Source organism: Semicossyphus pulcher, unplaced genomic scaffold (genome assembly GCF_022749685.1).
Source record: "Semicossyphus pulcher isolate SPU_LCO1_2020_fin unplaced genomic scaffold, fSemPul1.0.p SCAF_12, whole genome shotgun sequence".
NCBI lineage: Eukaryota > Metazoa > Chordata > Actinopteri > Labriformes > Labridae > Semicossyphus > Semicossyphus pulcher.
In genome coordinates, this window is record NW_027211626.1 from 26,541,898 (window position 1) to 26,565,075 (window position 23,178).

Genomic DNA, 23,178 nt, shown 5'->3' on the forward strand with positions numbered 1-23,178 from the left:
ACTGGGTGCCACTTGTGATTTTTTTCCATGAAAGTCGCCACAGACACCCAGACTGTGATAACACTCTTTACTGCAAATGCAAAGGCTTTATTCAGTGGGCCATAGGCTCAATCACCATTGTGTTACCTCATTCGGTGATAGACAGTGACTTAACAGACATTTATTTAAATGAACATCTTCAAGATTAATATGTTTAGTTTTTTTGTTGTTTTTGTCAACTAGAAACAGCTGTTACATCGCTCTCCTTAGCCACCAGCCCCCAATGACAAAAACAGTAATTTTACCTTGCAGGACGCAGGAGTCGCTTCTCTATCACGGCCTCGATCACTTAGTTTGTTTGTGTTATTGTGCTTCACTCAAATATTGTGTTGGATCTGATGTAACCATTTAAAACACCAAAGTCACACAATAACATGAACAATCTGACTGATAGAGGCAGTGCTAGACCAACAAACCAAAGGTTCTTCAAGGTAAAATTACTGTTTTTGTCAATGGTCTTTGGTTGCTTTACGAAAAGCAACGTAACAGCTGTTTCTAGTGAGAAAAATCATCTTCCTCTGTAACAAAAAGGTCTATCTCTGTAGGGATCCTTTCTGTAATGTTGTCACACACTTAGAATAACAACCTGAGCCTGTCATCGGCAGGAACAAGAACTTATAGTGGACATACTCTGCAGGCACATTTGCCCACAAGGATTGTGTTGCAATCATTAGAGCTGGAACACTTCAAAATGGGTTTGGACCAACTAGTCATATACATATAAAATAGGATCTAGGTTTAGAAATATAAAATGTCCCTTTAAACTGGAGTATTTTGTTGATGGAAAAAGCTTAACCATCTGAAGTGACAGATGAGAGATGGTCCAGATGTCTGAGGTAGTTGGAATCTGAGTTGAGATGAGAGTCTGTGTCAGAAACAGACAAAGTAAGAAAGAAAAAGTGTGTTTTTACTTCCTCACATGGTTGGAAAGCCATATGGTCCTGCTGGACTTCCTCTCCAGTTGATTGATAGCTGGACCTGTTCAGAGCGTGGGCATGAAACATCAGCTGGAGGAGAGCATCCTGTTCTGTCAGCTCGCCTCAGCGTGGACTTTGTATGCAGCCAAAAAGAGATTGATGTGGACTCGTCTTCTTCTGTTCACTCCGAGAATAACCCGTCTTCACTCACTCCCTGTTTCCATCATTGGACCCTGTTGGTTTCCTTTATTGTGAGCTGCAGCGCGTGTGGGACTCTGCTGCCTCTTGTGCTGTCAGAAGCACTTTGGGTGTCTCCTTATTCCATAAAGACTCCACCTCTGCACGCTGAAATGCAGAGCGTCATATTTCATGGCAGCCATCTTTGCCTGAGCTGCCTTGAAGAAGCCCCTGTGACAGGGAAGTCTGTAAGAAGTCACCTCTCGTGTCAAAGCCGTCGAGTCATCCTCCACAGCTGTAAGTGACAGAAAAAGAGCTGCGTCTTGGCATAAGATGCAGCTTCCCTCACTCACCTGCTTCCTGCCTTCGACATCACATTAATACCTTCATCATACATATTTGATTCTTCACTCTGCTAATCCTAAGAAAGGGCTCCAGAGTCTTGATACTGCCCAGCATTGCAAAGTCAAAGTATACCAAAGCAGTGTTAAGACAAGTAACCACTATAGCTGGTAAAGAAAACACAACATGCATGTTTTTTCAATACACATATTCATCTGATACATTTGTGATGGTGTATTAATACTCGATAACATACTTGGATTACAACTTTTATAGTTTAAGAGACCAAAGGCATGTGATGGCTTCATCTGCAATAGAATTACAGTGTTTACACTGATCATTGATTTAGTATAGATTTAGTGAGTATCTTCAAACGCTTCATATGCCTAAAAGACAAGATAAAAAGATAAAGTTACGATGTAGCCATTATGGTTATTGATCGATTTAAACAAGATAATAGAAGAAATACACTCCCTGTACGATAACAGTCACCCCCCATCGCCTTTGTATCTTCTTGCTCTGTAATGACATCAATAAAAGAAAAGGAGGAGAGCCTAGCAGTGTTACAAATCAAATTTAGGCCAGCCTCCTATTCTAGGTTTTCGGCGCCTGACATGCGCGGCTCCCGCCGGCGGTCTGAAGGCTTTAAGCTGTTTTCATGCATTTAACATTAACATGAAGACGTTCTGTGGCTGTGAGCTCTCTGTTGTGAAAACAATGAATGATCCAGCAGCCATAATTTTAATTTAATATCAATTATAACAGCTTTGAACAAACAAGAATAGTAAAATGTTCATTTTCATGGGGACAATTGTAAACCAATAGCGAGAAATTACTGAGAACAAATGATGTGTTATGATGTGAATACAGTTGTTGGTTATTCAGAAAGTCTTTATTAAAGATTTCACTTTATAATAACCCATAAAAGACCTGCACTTATAAATGTTACAGGGAAGTCTTTGGTGAATTATTCCGCCATTGCAATAATCCATCAACTGCTGCTAAAAAGTTGAGTCAGTTGTGAGTCATTGGAGACAGTTTGGATATTCTCTTTTGCAGGAGGTAAAAGATTTAAGTGATGGTAAATTAAAGATGCAATAAAAAGGACGCTCCAGAGGGAGGTCTCACAAGTTTGCCACCCCAAAGTTATTTAAATTGCTTACTACTTTGATCTATAAAGCATTACAAAGATTTATAAATAAAATTTGAGAAACAAATCTTTTTGTTTCAACACAAGTTAGAAAAGTGGTTCCTCTAAATGTGCCTGAAGGCTCTGTGTCTGGTAGAACACTTCCTGTCCTGTAACCTCGTGCAGGTGCTGCCAGCTCACTTGCTCTCCTCTCGCTCTTTAACTTATTTAGCATTTATTCATTTATCTAATTTTATCCTGGGGCCTCTGAATGTTTCTCGCTGCTCCTCCTTTACCCAATCACTGCTAACAGGACGGCTCTCTGCAGATTTGGGCCCGAGCCCAGATTGTGTGCTGCTCCTCTGGGATGGAGGCCGGCCCCACCACACACTATTTGAGATAATTACAGCACTGCTCAAGGAGATGCACACACACATTCATATGTACATACACACAGTGCTTGCTGAGTTCTCTGTACTCGCCCCAATCATCACACCTCCCTCCTATACACACACACACACACACACACACTCACCCCCCCTCCCTCCTCCCAGGGGGACACATAAGTACATGCTCTCCCTTCGACAGAAGGAACTTCAAGGAGCTTTGAAACTAGCTCTGGCAGCTCTCGCAGCACTTCAAGCTCACACTCCTCACCCAGCCCTCCGCCCCTCACCCTCCTTCTTTACCATCCCCACCTGCATCCTATACTCATCCTCCTCCTCTCTAACTGTGTGTGTGCCACTCTTCAGTCTTATGCCGCCCCCCCAACTACTGTGGCACTGTCGCTATGCAGCATCCGATGTCTTTACGTCCTCAAAGTCATCTCTGATCTCTATTTCTATCTTTCTATCCGAGGCTCGTTTTGTCATTGATTTGAGTAACACCTCAGCTGTCACTCTACATCCACTTTTTGCTTGTATAAACAGCAGCAACATGCAGCGTGTCCTTGTTTCCCCTCGCTTTACCTCATTTTACCTCACACCACCCAAATCTGGATGAGACATCTCCGCTGATTGTTCAGTGAGTGTGACCAGCATTAAATAACCTATTAATTTAGCACAGAACTTTGCTAAATGTGACCTAGATCTGAGGTTACATCCAACTGTCAGCTTAAAGATGCTTCACAGAGGCTTTTCTCATTAGTGTGCCACTGTGAAATTAGTGGTGATGGCAAACGTTGGCTGCAGACATTTCAGTATCTGCAGTGATTTGCTTTGTGCTTCCACTGGATCCAATTTGAGTGTTCCTGAGCTCATTTTTCCCCCACATGTAAAAAGCTTCCGGTAGACTGGTTACTTATGCATCAAAAACAGTAGGCTGCCAATATAATGAATATGCCCATAGAAGAAAGCTCAGAAGGACTTTTGACTTCTGTATATTAGTATATCTGTTAAAACAATCCATCTGACAGTGAAAATGCTACGCTAACCTAAAGCTACACAGAAGTCATTTTAATTACATAACAAGTTACAGGTGTGAGATACGTAAGGGATAATGTGTAGTGAGCGGGTCGTTAAATCAATGGAACATCGACGTGAAGCTGTTTTTACTCACATTAATGAGCCGTCTTCAGTTTTGTAGATCCCTCTGTCATAGCCGCCAGTTTTGTATGTTCTTTTCCCCACTGTAAACAGGCCGACGTAAAATTTACTGGACTTCTTTTGGTGGATTCATATACGATTACAGGTAGTCCTCCAGATTCTGTGATTAGAGCCGCATCCCTAACGGTCTGATCTTCATAGCAACAGTCTGCTATCGAGAAATAACAGACCTCGGAATGCCGTAATTAACCAATCAGAATCCAGTGTTTAACACAGCCGTGGCATAATCACAGTTTAAATAGCAACATATTAAAGCAACGACAGACAGTGAGGTTTATTTGTCCACGTTGGAACAGTCTTGTTCACCTAGTGCACTAACTTACTAGTAGTTCTGTTTTGTGCTTTCTCTCCGTCTGTCCCATTCTTCTGAACACAATGTCTCAGAAACACCTTTAGGGAATTTCTTCAAATTTGGCACAATTGTGCACTTGGACTCAAGGATGAACTGAGTAGATTTTGGTGGTCAGAGGTCAAAGGTCAAGATCACTGTGACCTCATGTCCATTCTATTCTTGTGAATGCGATATCTTAGGAACACCTGAAGGCAATTTCTTTAAATTTTGCACAACTGTTCACTTGGAGTCGAGGATGAACTGATTAGATTTTGGTGGTCAAAGGTCAAGGTCACTGTGACATCACAAAACACGTTTCTGGTTATAACTCCAGAATTCCTACGCTAATTATGATAAAAGTTGGCACAAACATCCACTTGGACTCAAGAATGATCTGATTAGATTTTGGTGATCAAAGGTCAAAGGTCAAGGTCACTATGACCTCACAAAACACGTTTGTGGCCTTAACTCAAGAATCCCTACGTGAATTATGACAAAATTTCACACAAATTTCTAAGAGGTTTAAAATGAAGTGAGGAAATGTTATACTCAAAAGATGAAGGGTAATTTACTGTGACAGCATAATGCTTCATATTGTCACTCCAATCCAATTCTTATTGATTTAGACCCCATGGTGCTTGAATTAATCCTCCCTTTTCACTTCCAATCATCCAGTCCTACTGCACTGGTAGGAGTCTGATGATTGTTGTTTATCTCTTCAGTTTCCTTGACGAGCAGCTCCTGGCTCAACACTTCAGTTAGCTCGCCAGCACTTTTCCATCAAAAGGAAACAACTTGTAACTCATAAGCATTATATCTCAAAACAAAAAGAAACACTGATAAATAAACATTCACACAACTAAGTATAACATTCACATTGTCCTGTGTTTTAACAAGATTTGCAATACTCAGTATTTAGCGTGTCCAGCCCCACTCTGTCCTCATACAGCTAGTTGCTAGTTTGCAGCTAGTTTGTAACATTTATTACAAACATTTTAGCATGGATGTTTTAGCATGAACATTAAACATTAATTTAACAACAACAATAGATGTTAGAGCATTTTAGGTTAGTGTTTCTGGTGGACCTGTTGTCTGACTGCCACCGTAGGTCATTGTCCTGAAATGGCAGGGTGCTCTTCTTGTTCGATTCCCATTTTTTATCCTGATGAATGATTATGGTTTTGTCAGTGGGATCAGTATTTGGCGGCTCATAAGATCAGATAAGTGGATATGCTCATCATGGCATGTTGTAGTGAAGTTGTACAGCCAGATGGAAAACATGGATCGTTCTCTTTATGCTGACGATTTAGCTTCCTGTTTTCGATGCGGGTTGTTTGTTTGATCAGGAAAGTGGAAACCATAGACTGTATATAAGAAGTGGGTGTAGCCACCTTGCATTCGCTGGTTTGTGGACTAACGTTATGAAGCCTGATGTTTGGTATTTTGGCCCTCGCCATCTTGGTTTTGAGGAGCCAGAAGTGATGCAGATGATGGGGCAGTTTACAGCTGAGTGTGAAGTGATCTTGATGAGAATCAGCGTCTACAGGTCTGGGGCCATGGTTCTCTGGACACTGGAGTCCTCTCTCCAGGTTGGGGGTGGGTTACTGCAGAAAACAAAGGAGTTAAAGTGTCTCAGGTTCTTGTTCACTTGTGATGGTAAAATGAATCATTATGGTGATAGATGTATTGGTGCAGCGTCAGCACCATTGTACCTTTAAATCGAGGTTCCAACCCCTGACTGATCTTTGGGTAGTGATCAATAAAATAAGATACCAGAAAAAATCGGTCATAATGAGTTTCCTCTGCAGGGCTGCTGGGCTCAGCCTGGGAGATAGGAGGAGCTCAGACATCCGGAGGGAGCTTAAAGGAGAGCTGTTGCTCCTTCACATCAAAAGGAGCCAGCTGAGGGTATTTGGGGATCTGATAAGGATGCTTTTTTGGTGCATCTCTTTGGAGGTTTCCTGGGTATGACCAACTGGGAGGAGACACCAGGATTATATATTCCATCTAGCCTGGGAATCCCGACGTTGGGGTCCCCCAGGAGTAGCTTGAAAACATTGCTCAGAAGAGAGGCACATCCGGCTTACCTGCTTGGCCTGCTGCCACTGTGACCTGGATAAACGTTTGGGAAATGGATGGAATGGATTGATGGATAAGTAGATATGGGTAGTTACACCACTTTACAGCTTTACAAGTCACCATGGTAGCTTTTTGTCAATCATAAGGTAAGCATGTCCAAAATCCTCCCCTGTTTTATGGTCTCTGTGACTCTAAATGGGACCATAATTGACTGAATGAACATCATTCTAATAAATCATTCTTATCAATCAAATGTATTATTATTAGTAGTAGCATCATGCTGTGTTGAAGAAGACTTGAAACTAGAGATTGAGACCATAAACTCATTAGGAAAATGTTAAATTTCTCTATACAATCGCACTTCTTTTTGCAACCAGTGGAGTCGCCCCCTGCTGGCCATTAGAAATATTGCAGGGTAAGGGAACGTACACATTGGCTACACTTATAAAACCAACAGGCTATGTCAGCTTTTTACATGTAGGCTCCCCTCCTTTAAGAAGCCCTCTTCCCTTATTTCCATATTACAAAGACTCTTCCTTCCTGTCAGTTCTTGGCACTAATGAAGCCCTGAAGTGTGCCGTCTCCACAGCATGATTGACTTAGCGCCCGCTCTCTGCTCTCTATAACCAGCTCAAGGACACCTCCAATTAGCATCTGGACTGTGGTACGCTAGCTTCAGTCCCTGGGCCTCTCAGGCTGGACAGAAGCCATTTGATTGGGTATCTCAGATTGTCAGCTGGTCCTGTAGAGACCGGCTAGATGGAGAAGAGGCTCTGTGCATTTTAAATGTCTCCCTCCATACTTCTTCTCTTCTCTCTTCCCTTTTCTCCAGTCTTTCTATGAGCCGGAAAAAGCCTTTAAACAAAGTTAGCTCGGTTCCCCCAATCGAACATTATTCATGAATACTGAAATGAGGCCGAGCGCAGATATGTATACAGTGTGTTTTGGAAAACAATCACGCTCTGATAGTTGTCAACGTGACTGTAATTTATATTCAGATTTGTTATTCACAGTGCACACCTCGTGTCCTCTAACTTAACTGATAAGGAGCTGCTCAGTCTCACCTCGTCATAATGCTCTTATCCCAAAACAACCTTGATGATTCAATAGCACTTTTTGAACCTGCCGTCTTATTCTTCCATTATTGTCTTTCAGTCAAGGATAAGACAAAGCAGTCTTTAAAGGGAAACGTCTGTGGAGACACCCTTGGAGTGACATTGATGATGTTTTTGAGTGAGGAGTGGCAGCTCTTCCTGAACATCTTTTCTTTGAATTACAGGAATGTAATCATGGCTGACATTTTGCAGAGAGACACGCTGTACACTGTATAGAAGCAAAAGTTCAGAGAAGTCAAAGAAATAACTCGATGTACCCTCTCTCCTCTCGCGTCAGGTCGGGGTCGTGCTGCACTACTCGTCTCTGTCGACCATGCTGTGGCTCGGGGTGACGGCCAGGAACATTTACAAGCAGGTGACCAAGAAGCCTCCGCAGAGCCAAGATGGTGACCCGCCTCCGCCCCCTAAACAGCCCCTGTTGAGGTAGGCAGAAATGTCATCGCACCCTCCCCCACCCGGACTGCCTCCAGTGTACGCTCGGCTGTGTATGTGTTCATGTGTTGTAGTGCCTTTGTGTGCGTGACCCGTGTTTTTGAACTCTACTGCTTGCTGTGTGTGTATCTTTGCAGGCCAAGGACCGGTTCACTGCACAATCATTTTCCTCCTTATTTCATTTCTTTGTCGGTACATGACCTGACTGAAACTGGGAGATTTAACTGGAAACACAATCACAGGCTTCTGCACCACTATTTATTTCATATCGACAGGTCAAAAAAGCATGTGGAACCTTTACTTGAATCAAAGTAACAAAACAACTGAGTGAAAACACTTCACACAAAGATTCAGAGAAAAGAGCCTGTGTGACTTATTTTATTATTTCATTTATCACATCATGAGATTGTTGACGCATCAATGTGAAGGCAGCATTTTATTGTTATAGCTGCTAAAGGTGGGGAAGCTGGTTTAAACTGCATTATACACGGAGGTCCAGTCCAGCCGGTACTCACTTCACTCATCAAATACAGCAGATTGGTTAGTGGCCTTACGCTTCAAAATTCGACACTAGGTTTCCACCTGAGATCATCTCTAGACACTATCATATTGCTTATTGTTTTGATGTGCGGTTAAGTCAGGGGATGTAGCAGGAAGAGCCCAAACGTCTGCTTGGGTTGGCAGTCAGTGGGGATAGACAGATCAGACAAACAGGATATTTATCCATGAGACTCTGATACAATATCCATTTGAAAGATTATTTAATTAGAGGTTGAGTTCTTCTTAAGATATATAATATACTTTAGTTACATGACATACTTAGATTAGTTAAGTCATGTAAGGTACATTGGTAATGTTACTAACATGTAAACACAAGAATTTTCTTTGAATTAACCTAAACCTGCTGTTTTGGTGCCTGAACACTTAACTGTGACTTTTTGCAACACAAATCACCTGTTAACAATGCTGGGTAACGTTACTTTTAAAAGTAACTTGTTACGTTGCTGCGTTACCTCCAGAGAAAAGTAACACGTTAGATTACTTTTGCGTTACCAAAAATTAAACCCCCTTTTTGACTCGTTCCACATGTGTGTTATATTGTCAGGACGGCGTGTAGCCTGCTGTACGTCTACCTTTGAATGTATTGACTCTACCATCGCTGCAGAGCCTCATTTACGGCCCATAATCTGCAGCCTGATAACAGGACTGACAGACGCAGTGTAACCTTTACAGCTCTTTATGATGCTAACAGTCTGACAGTGAGCTGGGCAGAGGCATACAGTATTAGGCAAAGCTGTTTCCATGACAACAACACAACACAGGCTCTTAGTCCCACCAGTGTTGTGGAGCTGCAGACGCTTCTTCAAATTTGAAGTCGAGCTCTTCACTTATCCTCCAGACACAGCTTACATTTCACCGTCATGTTGTTCTCGTCCCTTTCACCCAAACATTCAGAATAATGTGAATATTTCCACAAAGTAAACGCTGTCCTCTCTGACAGCTCGCTAGCTGAGTTAGCTAGCTAACTAACTAACTAACCTGCCAAGAAGGAGGAGAGAAACAGAAACAGAGCTTCAGGCAGTTTCTGTTTCTGTGGTGACAAAAGGAAAAGAGAAATTTATTTTCAGTAACAGATTACTGTTAATGAAAGAGTAATGAAATAATGGATTACTTGACTTGCAGAACAAACGTGTTACGTTACACGTTACTACTGAAAAGTAATCAGAGTAATTTGTAACACGTTTCCCCCAGCACTGCTGTTAATTATTCATGCACTTCCTGTTCCTCATGGACTTAATCTTTGCCTTTAATCTTGTTTATATCTTATATCATGTTTTTTAGGGCCTTTAACTCGACAGATTTATTTTTCTAACGAGGTCACAAATCAGATTATGGACCCACTCTTTTACATTTTTTACAATACCTCGTATTTTACAAGGTTATCGTGTTTTTTTCTTTAAAAAAGATTTTGAAGAATAAAAGTCTGAACAAGCAAAGGAATCAAATAAATTCAAAAAGTAGAAGTAAATTACAGTACATCAAAATTCTACTTAAGAATAGTCCTCTTTAAATGTGCTTAATTTTGTTTTAAAATGTATTTAGTATTTTTGTTTCAGGTACACACACGCCTGCAGTGTTAGAGAGGACAAAGTAACATGAGTTGTGTATTTCAGTGTATGCATACGCGTGTCTCTGTTGCTTCGTGCTGCTTCGTGTTGTTTTTTCAGCTGCTTTCTGGCTCATGTTTCCTTTAGCGGGCAACAATAGCTTCACACAGATGAGTTATTGCATCGTTTATCTGCAGAGACATCCACAGCTCGTTTGCATTCTTTCAAGCCTCTGGCTTTGTTCACTCTGCAGTGTCAAAGCTGTCAAGTCTTTATACTCATGGATTTCTCCCACAATCATGCTTAGAAATTACATTTTAAATCTGAGTCACTGTCACTGTTTAGGTTTCAAAAGTAACGCTTTGCTCGATGTGAAAAGTAGGCAGATAAACGCCACAGATTAGATGAGCAGTGGATTTCTTTTAATCAGTCACATCTCATTATTATTATTGAGGCCTTATTAGCTCAGAGGTGACATTCAGCATGCAAACACTTCTGGTAACAATAACTGACAGAGGAGGTGTATGACTGTGACAAGCATCTGTTTGGGTCTATAGATAGACGTCAGTCGAAGAATAACTAAAGCATAAATGTTTGCATCAGTAGCACTCAGTGAAGCTTCCCCTATCCTTCTCTGCTGAGCTTCTCTGGTCATCCAACTTTGTTGGTTTTCTCATGAAGTGTAAAAACAGTTTAACTGAAGCAGCGGTCTGTTACTAGCAGCGGCTTCATTCTCATTACCACAAACATTGCCATCACCATAACCTCTGGCTTTTAGTGTTCCCTGTAATGCAAATTGGTGTTAAGGCGAATGTACAGTATAGTCACAATAACCAAGCTGCCACCTGTGGTGCTCAGATGCTCACTTACCTGAGTCAGCTGTAACTCCTCAAAAAGTCAGAATAGACTACTCTAAATTAACGGTTCAGCAGTTGAAATAATAACCTAAAGGTTAAAGGTTAAACAGGTGAAATAGTTTGCTAAAAATAGTAGACGACCAGTTGAAACATGTCGCTTAAATAAAGGATAAACATTTGGTGAAGTCATGATCAGTGTAAACTCAGAGGGGGACAGCCCTTATAACACTGCGCTGCAGTTCCCACCAGCTCTCTGCAGGTGGTATATGTTCACTGTAACTGTGCGGTGCTGTTAGAGCTGCTGTTTGTAATTCCAGTGCTTTTTGCCACGAGGCTCATTTACATAGAAATGTACCAAATTTGCCCTGAATGTCTGCATAATGACTCATTTAAATATGCACAGAGACGCTGTTTGCTCTGCAGCGCACTTTGGGGTGCATTCAACCCTCTACGTGTGCTTGGAGAAAGAGGCGGAGTCTTTTTGTGTCATTTGCAGGTTTAGCGTGCGCAAAAGCCACACAATCCTTTAGTGAATTTCCGCCTAATTGTGTAGAAGTCTGTGAGAAAATCAAAATACTGTATGTTTGATTTATTCCCTCAGTAAAACCTTCTTAATGAGTTTAAGGTCTCAATATTTAATCTATGGTCTTCAGTACAGCATGATGTTAACTTGGCGTTAAAGTAGGGTACGATTCAGCTACCTCTTTGGAAAATAGGCTTTTGGTGGCTCAGTTTGCAGCTGATTTAATACACACAAGGTTCAAAGTAACGGGTGAATGGTTGAAATGAGCTTCTGCCACTGTGAGTGGTGCTCTTGGAAACGCAAAGTTTACCTGTCTGAAAAAAGAACAATATTCATCTACTTTAAAATTAATGTTGTTCCGACCGGATTGAGTCTCATATTTTACTCTATCTTGTTTTCTGTATTTTAAAGTGTTATTTCTGTTCTTAACTGTGTGAAACACATTGAATTGCTCTATGAATGGTGCTTTATAAATAAACTTGCCTTGCCTTAAAGTGAACACATTTGTAAGATGACATGCGGTGATGACGAAGAGGTACTTGAACTCATCACATTGGAATGCTTGGGTTTATCAAACAGAAAAGGTTAGGCACCTCTCTGCTACAGCCTGACAATGATTTTTATGTCGTTCCAAAATATTGTCGAAGCTCAGATTCTGCAGTTTTCCCACAGGCAGACATACAGTACATACACACTCTGCAGGCTTTTGTTAGAGAAAGTGTTTGGAATAGCTGAACTGGGTGTGAGGTAAATGTTTCGGCTCAGTTATTCTGTTTGAGCATTCCTAACACCCTGTAAGGTAAAGAGAACGGAGGACAGATGAATGTCAGGAGGAGGAGGAAGGACGAATAACTTCAAACGAGCTGTTACTATGGCTTCACCTCGATGCTATAACTAATTACCTCAATCACCCAGGAGGCTGCAGGACCACAAGTTTAATCACAAATCTAAATGTGTTTAACCTTTTGACCCGTTTAATTCCTATTTCGCTTAGTTGCACAAATCCGATTGAATTTTTGCCTGTGATTTTTTTTTCTCCCATTCACCGTTTCAGTCACTTTTTGCTTCCCCTCGACACTGGCATGTTTAAGAGGATCAGCTTTTGGACACATGCGGTGCTGTTGCTCTGCGGTGAGAAGGTGCTGTGTGAGCTCGTCTACACAGTGCAACCCGTGCTGCTGCAGAGCTGAACTCCAGAAGCTTCAAGGAGAAATCCTTTTAAGGGAAGGTTTGAGAGCTGAGATACGGAGGCCAACAGAGGGGGCGCCGTAACAAATGCCTGTTTGTTATTTCATTCTTGGATTCAATTTCAGAAGGCCGGTGGAAAATATCGAATGTAATATTCAGTTTCTGATGCCTGAATTCTCTTGAACCTTGTGGAACATTTTGAAGAAGATAGAGTGGACGTCCCCACGCAACAAAATATGTGCAGTTGCACTGGATATGAACCCTAACTGGAAAACCTGCTTTCTCTGGGGTGCTTCAGAGGATTATTATGACACATGGAGCTTTCACATTGACACTTATCACCCATACACCTGAAACTAATATCTATAAAAATCTATAAATGAGCAGAATCATCTGACCAACATTATTAAAACTGCTTAATAATGTATTCCTGAACAGCCACAGAGGATAAGGACCCCACCTGATAAGAATCCCCCCCACCTAGAAGCAGCTCTGTCCTTGCAAAGCAAATCCTCAGACACCTGCGTGACTGGCTGCTTTTAATATTGAACATTCTCAAGGCTCTCCCATCATGCATCACTTGTGAATGAGATAATTTGTCTGGGGGCAGACGAGGGGATCGTGTGGCACGGCAGTCAAGTTGATACACAGTGATTGACTGTAATGCTCGCTGTCAGACAGCCTCATGCAATGAGACTTAGCAGCTGGAGACAAATCAATTTCTGCCCCCCCTCAACGGTCTCCTCGTTCCTCCTCATCTACCTCTTCTCCCGTCCCTCCTCTCCTGACAGCCTCTGATGGCACATCCAGCAGACCATCACACTGACCTTTGTCAGAGATCTGTTACGCTGTGTTGGACCACACACCTTAAACGCCTCTGTTCATGTTTTTAACAGACAGTCATCTGGTGTGATGGGTGCAGGCCTGCAAGCACATCTTTCACATTTGGACACCCCGCCCACTCTCAAGAAGGGTTTGGGGGAAAACTCCTCAGTAAAATATAGGGCTGTCACTTTCCCCAAAAATCAAGTTAGAACGAATTCAAGGTGATATGGAATTTCGTTCAGATTACCAATATCAATTTGATAGGTGCGTTGGTGTCTTAATGATCAGTTCTGTAGCATACTAAAAGCGAAGCTCTGTTTTGGGAAGAGCTAAGTGCGTGAGAGCGGGGTGGTAGATCGAGAGAGAACGGAAGTGTGTGTGCACGAGTTACGTGAAGTGTCGGGCACTGGAGCAGCGGAAGAGCAGAGAAAAGAGTGATCGGTTGCTGTTAAACAACAGAACTAACGGACAGTTTAGGCATGCTGCTGGCATATTAAAGGGACAGGCGTTAGCCCCGAAGCTAGCTACAGCTTCGACCCTGCAGAACAGCAATAAGTCTCTCCTGTGCTTTCTGACTTCGGTCGGGATGCTAAAGCAGGAAAAGTTAACGATGGCTTGGCTCGTTAGTTTCCTCTACGGGTTTGTAGCAGGCAGCGTGTTATCGCCATCTGTTGGAATACACGGCACAATACTTTAAACGTGAAGCATTCTGGGACTCTGGACAGCAGGTTACTAAGTTGTTAGTGGATGAGCGCTATCTGCTGCGCTTCACTGAAACAGCAAAGCTAATTTTTTTGCCGCAGCACGTTTACATACAAAGTCATTGCAAAGATGCACATCGACACAAAATCATGCTTTTGCCAAAGTTAAACTTCAGTTACAGCAAGAAATTCATGAGACATTGTTTCATGCATGTCAAGTTCTGTAAACAAGATTGTGTATAGTCGTGTGTCATCTCATTTGATGAAGACGAAATATGAGATGCTGCATGTTTTTCTAAAAGTTAAGTAGTCTTTGAGGTGAAGTGTCTCTCCATAACAAATAAACCATTAGCACTGAAAGGGAGAAAATAAAATGTGACTGTTGCATGTTGCAGATAAAAAGACAAAGTATGACATTACACTTTCTTGCAGAGTCAGATGAGAGGACTGACACTCTCATAGTCTGTCTGTCTAGTATGAAGGCTACAGCTAGCAGTAAGTTAGCTTAGCTTCACTCAATTTCTGGAAGCAAGGGGAACAGCTAGCTCAGCTTGAACCACAGGGTAACAAAATCTGCCTGGCCAAGAATGCACAAAACCACAATCTGATATTAATTAATTTGTGAACAGAATAAACAGTGTTTATGCTGAGCCTCAGTAACCCGCTGCTGGTGCTAGCTTCATTGAACAATGGTATTCATCTTCATATTTCACTCAGTTAGGGAATTACCTCAATGTTTTATGATTACTTTAAATAAGCTCACTTGAAGGTCACTCAGACACACAGGACTTTAGCTTAATGTGAACACGTCAATGACTGTATATATAGATGGACAACGCATCTCCATCTGTTCCCATTGTACGAAATTGATGCCAAAATAGCCCCTATGAAAGGCGCTGCCATCTTGCGATGGTGACGTCATACGGAGCCAGAGTCTGCGCAGTAGAGATCGGCGAGTGAAGCGGCCGTAGCCACATCCACTAACCAAATCACACACTTTACTTACCGAAAAAACAGCAAGGATCCCGCACACCGGTGTGTTTAACAGCAGAACAGCTTCTCTGTGTTGGTCTGAGGTTAACGTTCACAGGTATGGAAACTTCAATGACTGTAGTGATTGTTTTAGTTACGTCCTCCACTCTGCTCACCCGGAACTGATTGACTGCAGGAGCCGTATTTGTCAACAGAGCTGTCAGTCATCATTTTGACAGCATCAAATAACTAATTAAAAATAAACTTGAAAAATGAACAGTTGTTCATAATAACTAGCTATAATGACAGACACCATGTTTGAGAAAAATGTATGGGGCGTGTATTTTGATTTTACAGTTTGACCCATGTCCCATCTGTTAACATGGAGGAGGCGGGCTTTATGAGCTATACTGCAGCCAGTCAGCAGGGGGCGCCCGAAATGTTTTGGCTTCACTTTTAGGGAGCTGTCATGTCGTCCATCTGTTTATACAGTCTATGGAACACGTACATAACTACTGCACAGTCCAGCTTTTCCCAGAAGCCTTTGCCCTGTACTCAAGCTATATGACCATCATTTGTCCCATGCTGTACTATGTATATCCTGGACCTGCTCCAGAGAGGACAGTTCGTAGTCACAAAACAGAGGACAGTGCATGAGCAGAGGAGCAGGGAGGGGAGAGGGGGGTCACTGCGTGGCTGCTGGCTAAAAGGCACTTCAGGGTCTATTTATATCAGATGATTGCTGTTCCTAAACTCACTCAAAGCACAACTCTGCATGCACAGCCGTTTCATTAGAGTTGGAAGGCTTTCTTTAATAGAATGGCCAACAAAAAACTGTGTGTGTGTGTGTGTGTGTGTGTGTGTGTGTGTGTGTGTGTGTGTGTGTATTCACACTGGGGTTTAGTGCGTTGAATCTTAATATGAATGTGCATGTTTTTGCATAAAAATCAGGGCAGCATGCAGGCGGTGATTTGTTCTCACATGCTTCATATTTTGTGCATGGACGCTACATGTGTTTTCTTAAGCACAGGCCTGCAGGAAACACAAGCAGCCTTTCCTAGAGGGGATAAAAGGGAGCGAGGGTTATAAAGCACAGGGTGCTTTAACATCCACTAGTTCTTCTCATTTATGCTTATCTGGCTGACGGGTGTGTAAATGGCTTTCTGTTGAAGGAGAGTCCCCCAGGGGAACCGTTCCACTCAGAGGCAGTGACAGGCCGGTAATGCCGCCACCCCCCTCTCTCTTCGCCTCCCCCAACCCCCTCACCGACCAGCCCAGACAAACATCTTGATTGTAATTGAATTTTTGGGACTCGCTGTGTGACGGAGGACAGATTGGGAGACAGAGAATGGATGGAGGGGAAGGAACAGAGGATGAAGATGGAGGAAGATGGAGTGGTGGAAAGGTCGGAGCAGTGACAGAGGTTGAGATTGAACAGGAAGGAAGAGGAAATAGCGCAGTGTTATAGAGGAAAGAGGATGACAATGCAGAGACAGAGGACAAGGACAGTGCAGAGGGGAGCTGCTGGGGATTAGTTTTGTTTCTGCAGTGAATTTATATGGCTCATTATACTGTATCTATACTGAGATGCATTGGTCAGATATTTGCCTGCACACTAACCTGTGTACCTGAGGTGTTATAGTATGGATAGAGAATTAAAAATACATATTAACTAAGCGACGTCAGGGCTGATATCAGAAGCCGACACCAGAGTCCCCACTTTAAGAGCTTCCGATTTTGGACTACATCAGAGCCACTCATGGGGACACCTGAGGCGATTACACGAGTGTTAATGTTTAAAGCATGGGAGGGAAAGCCGCAAACAGCAACATGTTTGTTTTGATTTTAACTTTCAGCCCTTGTTAATGTCATTTTTTCGGTCTCTGCAGCTGCACTTTGGGGTAGCATAAATAAACACAAAATCAAAGTTCCACAAAGCTGCTTTGAATAAAAACTCCACCACATCCCCCGCGAGGGCCGGTAACACGCAAAGCTCATCATGCGCACACTGAAAGGTTATTATATAGTTGACTCGTTGATAGACATTTATTACACAGCTTTGTTGAATACCTGGTTGTGAAAGTTCAACAAAGGCTCTTTTGGTCTGCTTGCAGTAGATGCCTACTGCCCCTGTGGCAGCTCCCCTCTGCACTGTCCTTGTCCTCCGTCGGCGTTTAGGTCACCGAGTTTTCTATATTAGTGAGCCTGGTGAGTGAGTCCTACTGACAGGACACGGTCTGTCTCCCTGTCCCTCTCCAGCCACAGTTCGTGTTCCTTTCTGTGCTACTCACCACCTCTCCACCAGAGGCTCTCATACTTTCCTACATTTTTCCATCTACACAACTATTTGGACTTGTCAGCCCTGCATTTGCCTTTGGTGTGCAGTGAAGATGTAATTCTATGGAAATGGTGGTTTATTAAATAAGCTGTTGTGTATGTTGTGTTTCACAAGCGCACATCCTAATGACACGGCAGGGTTTATGTACATGTTGCTGCAAATTGGGTAACAGCTCCGACATGCCTGTCACGGTTTAACTTTTAAACAAAAAGGGAGAGGACCCAGGAGCAGACTCTATGATTCATTTGAACACAAAACTCCATAATATCGAAAATCAAAATCTCAACAAAACAGAAAACCAAATGGTTGAACAAAAAGTCTTTCTGTCCAGGTAAAAGAATAATCCAAAGGAAAAAACAGGAACACACAGGAGCAACGACAGTGAGCCACAAGGAAACAGGTAAATCCACAAAAGACGACGGTTTCACAGGACAGGATGACAAAAGTCCACAGGTAACACAACAATGAACCAGCACCGACACAGGGGAGCACAAAGACTAAATAAACTTAGGAGGTGAGGCTAATCAGACACAGGTGAGACAATCAAGGGGCAGGTGGAAACAATCAGGGCAGGGCACATAATCAAACAAGCAGGAAATGCAAAGGCCAACACAAGAGACAAGGTGACAAAGTAAAACAGGAAATGATCTAACCAATGAAACACAAATGAAATACTAAGTAAACAAGACTAAATCCTGACAACACAGAGTAAACTAAATACAAAACTAATCGATGAGAACTCATGACAACAAGAGACAAAGTGACGAGGTAAAACAAGAAATAATAACTGAACCCCGAAATACAAATCAAAAACATGACAGAACTAGAATAACTCATGACAACGCCAACCAAAGGAGAGAAAACAGTCCTGAAAGCCATCGAATGTCTCCCTCCGTTGTAGGGAAACAAAACTGTGCAGACCAATTTCACCAACCTTCACCTGAACCTTGTTCCCTCAATGACTACTTACACCTGTCCAGATCCTTTTACCTTCTCAGTTCATCATGGCTCTTCATTCATCAGGTCACTTTTGCTGTTGCTCCTAGATGCTTCTGTCTGTCTGATGGAAGCCTGGAACCTTCTTTTAGGGCTAAAATCATTGAACCACACACCTCAGTGTTCTTCTTGGGTTGTTGTACTGTGTTCCTGCTTACACCACTTGTGACAGCGGCTGGTTCTGAGAACAGTGATGACATAATGAAAGTTGGAGTCAGTTTTGTCTGAAAGGATGGACACGTTACACCACCTATGCACCACTGACCTCTTGCGTCTGATGTAAAGTCCCAGTAATAGTGTTGCAACACAAAATGACCTTAGTGTTGTTGGTTAGAGAGGAGGAGAAAATTGCCATTGAAACATCTACAGACATGAAAACGTTTTGTCTTGTTTGGATTGTCTGCATGGAGCGAAGAAATACTCCAAATGAACTTGAAGGTGCAATCTCAGAATGAAGGTTTCCACCAGAATACATTTCTGACTGTGAGAAACTTGTGATTCTCGGGAAGCTGAGAAGAAATACATTTTTCTTTCAGTGATCCCTCCTTAATCCAGGTTTCTCTTCACGTCTCTGGAGCTGTTATAAACAACAGATGCTGTACATCGCAGCGATGAGTGCTGACAAGTTAATCACGCTTAAATCGACAGGAAACAGATTTGTTTTCACAGTAAAATTTACACTTTGGTTTGTAGGAAAGAAAACACACTGTAGGTGTTATCACACCAAGAGAGTGCGATCACAAACACATTGACAGGCTCAGATGTTTCACATCAGTCGTTTGATGGAAACATTGGAGGAAAGTGGGACGCAGATAGCTGACAGATATGTTCTCATGTTTGTTCCTCGGTGTTTGATTCTCTGTCAGCTTGGTGTGTTTGGATCTCTTGGTTTTAATCTTTCTCTTGTGTGTATAAATGTTACATTTTGACATTGCAGCCAGTTCTCAATACCAAGAAGTCAAAAACCGAAGCCTGGTCAGTGGCCCAAAGCTTCAAAATATGACGCTCTCTGTACCATTTAGCATCATCACCAGACACTTTCCCCATGCGTATTGTTTTGATGTGCTGTTGAAGTCTATGGTGCATGGAAAAGGTTAAACTTAAGACTATTGAGAGGCTGAAGGAGGCTGTATCCTTGCTGAAGCCAGCTACTGATTTGGCCAATGATAAGCCAGCGCTGATAACTGAGAGGCCGGCGGTGCTGAATGAGAAGCCGCCTATTCATTTGACCAGGGCAGCAAATCATGCGTCTAACACAGCAACCCACTGGATCGGCTACTGGTTAGGCTGGTCACTAGATACTCACTTTCTTCTGTTGTATTTTCTTGGTGGATTGGAGCCAAATTAGTCTGTCTGTTGTTACCAACAGAGAAAGTATTTCCTCTGTCCTTTGCTGACAATTTATGTGCGGTATTGCTGCTTAGAACGTGCATGGTCCTAACACATGTACTTTTTTCACTCAGTCATGTTGATGCCTAAACATGACTAAATCGTGTTTGTTTTGCAACGTTAACTATGTGTTAAATATGGCTCCACATCCATAACTCGTAAAATGTGAACTATTTTGCATGCATATTTATTATTGCTGACTGTGTGTTCAAAACCGACAAGAGTCAGGGACCTATAGTGTCATATTATGAAGTGCGAAGCCGCTAACCAAGCTGCAATATTTGATGAGTTGGGACTATTGTCATCGAGATTTGAGGTAAAGGATTTCTAAATGTTCTTTCATGCCAACGTTCTTACACTTGCTTTTTCTCTCTGCCTCTGTTTGTCCCTGACTCACCTCACAGATTTTATTTAGTCAGCGGTGGAGTGCCCCTCATCATCTGCGGGGTCACGGCGGCCGTCAATATAGACAACTATGGCAGCGGGGAGCAAGCACCATAGTAAGTCTCATATTTGTTCTGCTCACAAGGTTAAATTCCAACCTCTGTTGTAGTATTTTATACACCTGAACAAAGTGCTTTCTTCATATGGTGTGTTGATTATTTACAGAATAAACCTTCACATGATGTGTGTATGTGCAGTATATGTGGGTACAGCTAACAGTTTATTTGGGAACATCTAATATAGTTATACCATTCATTACTATTCATTATTAACTTGTGGTGATGTTCATGTGTGTTGCAGCTGCTGGATGGCCTGGGAGCCCAGCCTGGGGGCCTTCTTTGGCCCTGTTGCATTCATCTTCCTGGTAACCTGCATCTACTTCCTCTGCACCTTCATCCAGCTGCGACGACACCCAGAAAAGAAGTACGAGCTGAAGCAGCTGACGGAGGAGCAGCAGAGGCTAGCAGCTGTCGATGTGCCGACTCACTGCCACCAGGGAGCCGAGCCTGGCGCACTGGGAGCGGCACCCAGTGGAGGTCATTGCCCTGCTGGCTGCCCAGGTGTACCCATCAACCCCGCGCTGCTAGCCAATGAGCACTCCTTCAAGGCTCAGTTACGGACGGCGGCCTTCACCCTTTTCCTGTTCCTGGCCACCTGGACGTTCGGGGCGCTTGCTGTGTCTCAGGGCCACTTCCTGGACATGATCTTCAGCTGCCTTTATGGTGCCTTCTCTGTCACCCTTGGCCTCTTTGTCCTCATCCATCACTGTGCCAAGCGTGATGATGTCTGGCATTGCTGGTGTTCCTGTTGTCCTGGACGACAGGACAATGCCTGCTCCGGAGCCCATGGCCCTGCTCAGGCACGACCCAAGGTCAACGTGAATGGAGATACCCCCGGGCACGGCCACGGTCACAGCCACTGCCACCATGACTCCCCCTGTCCAGGCAAGGCATTGATCAGCTGCAGTCATGGCAGTTTAGGTCACTGCAAACACGCCGCCCTTCCGTCCTCTCAAAACCACGTGACGTGTCTGGCACCTGTGACGCCATGCTGCGCCGCCCTGCACAGCCAACAGCTAATGGAGGAGGAGCCTGCAGCTACACATGTGCTGCTACATCCTGACCCAGAGGGCTATCGGCCAGGGATCCAGCTGCACCCCTGCCTAAAGAGCAGCACCAGGACTAAAAGCCGAAACTTTGGCCGCCGGGCCGGTGCCGGCACTTGTGGAGCGGGGAGCGAGAGGGAGTACGCCTATCACATCCCCTCCAGTGCAGATGGAGGCAGTGTGCACAGCTCACACACTGACAGCCCACACAGCACACATGAGCGCCACGCCCACGTCTGTCCACATCTGGCCCATGAAGGCCACCATGATGGGCATCACACATGCCACGCCGCAGCAGCCACCACACACGAGGCCCTGGCATGCCATCACCCCTGCCACAGGCACATCTGCTGTGCCAAGGCAGACCTTTTCCCAACCCTGTGCCCGGCAGAGGCAGGCGACACCGGCGTCTTCCTGTGCGGCTGCGGCAAAGTGGCCGAGCCGGACCCAATGGCGACACATTGTCATCTGGAGATGCACGCCCCGCGCAGACAATCCTACCCCCAGAACCCCCCCAATCAGAATGGGATTCTAAAAGGGGGCCTACACGAAGGACTCCTGTACGCTTCGGACAGCACGGGGAATATACGCACTGGACCCTGGAAAAATGAAACTACTGTGTAGTGTGGGAAATAAAAACAGCCCCCTGCCTCGTCCCGCCAAAAATAAACCCTTGCCTCCCTTTCTAGAAGTAAAAAAATGAATTGAACTACATTTTAAACATCACAATCAGCGTGGGATATTTTTATTTCAATGTCCTCATGTTTCTATGTGTGCTGTTTTACTGTACAGGAATCTGATATCATGTAAATCCATACACGGAACAGAATCTCTTCCACCAAGAAGAATATGTAAAACGTGTGTTACATCATACCATCAGACATTATTGAAGGTATTTCCACTGTTCCAAAATACTACAGATCTCTCTCTATATATATACAAGAAAATGAATGGTTGTATGTTTGAATATGTGTGTTAGTGCTCAAAGGCAACACGCTGCAAGAGTTTTTTACACTTTGAATCTGAACCCATCAAATAGTCTGATGGCGGTGAACCTCCAGTACTCTCAAGAACTCTTGGCATCCATGTTTTAGATGACTAAACCAGCAATTTTAGACTTCATGGGTATTTTTGCCATTCAGTCAAGCAACTGTGAATATCTACTAGAGATTTTCTAAATCATATACAAAGAAACTGTCGCCTGCCAGAGGTGTGTGGATGTCATTTAAGTTGAGAAAAGTCATAGCAACAGAAAAGAGAAGTAAAATCGAGCACCCTCTCCTTGGTCGGTCTTGATCGTGCTGTCTGTATGATGTCTTGTGTTTTTTTGTTTCTGGACAAAAGTAAAGAACAGCAGCATCAACAGCAACAGCGTGGCCATTGTCAATAGAGAAATGATGTCATGGAGTCACTGGATCCAGTGAGGGTTCTTGGTGGGAGTTTGTGTATTTTTCAACCTGGGCCCCATTTTTAACGATTGTGGGGTCTAAATGACCTTTAGGCTCCTAAAGTTTTGTAATTGCTACAGTAGATTTATTCAGCCGGCTGCCTTAAGACAGGCTGGAAC

At 43.3% G+C, this 23,178-nt stretch overlaps 1 protein-coding gene across 1 annotated transcript in view; it reads left to right on the forward strand.

Annotated features, from left to right (window-relative positions):
* The window catches only part of LOC138588487 (adhesion G protein-coupled receptor A3), a 207,760-nt gene extending 184,640 nt beyond the window's left edge, over positions 1–23,120 (forward strand). Inside the window, exons 17-19 of the mRNA XM_069658635.1 lie at positions 8,011–8,156; positions 20,467–20,562; positions 20,807–23,120. Coding sequence (XP_069514736.1) covers positions 8,011–8,156; positions 20,467–20,562; positions 20,807–22,235 — 1,671 coding nt within the window. The 3' untranslated portion in view covers positions 22,236–23,120. The remainder of the gene's footprint in view (positions 1–8,010; positions 8,157–20,466; positions 20,563–20,806) is intronic.
* Positions 23,121–23,178: the final 58 nt, after the last annotated feature.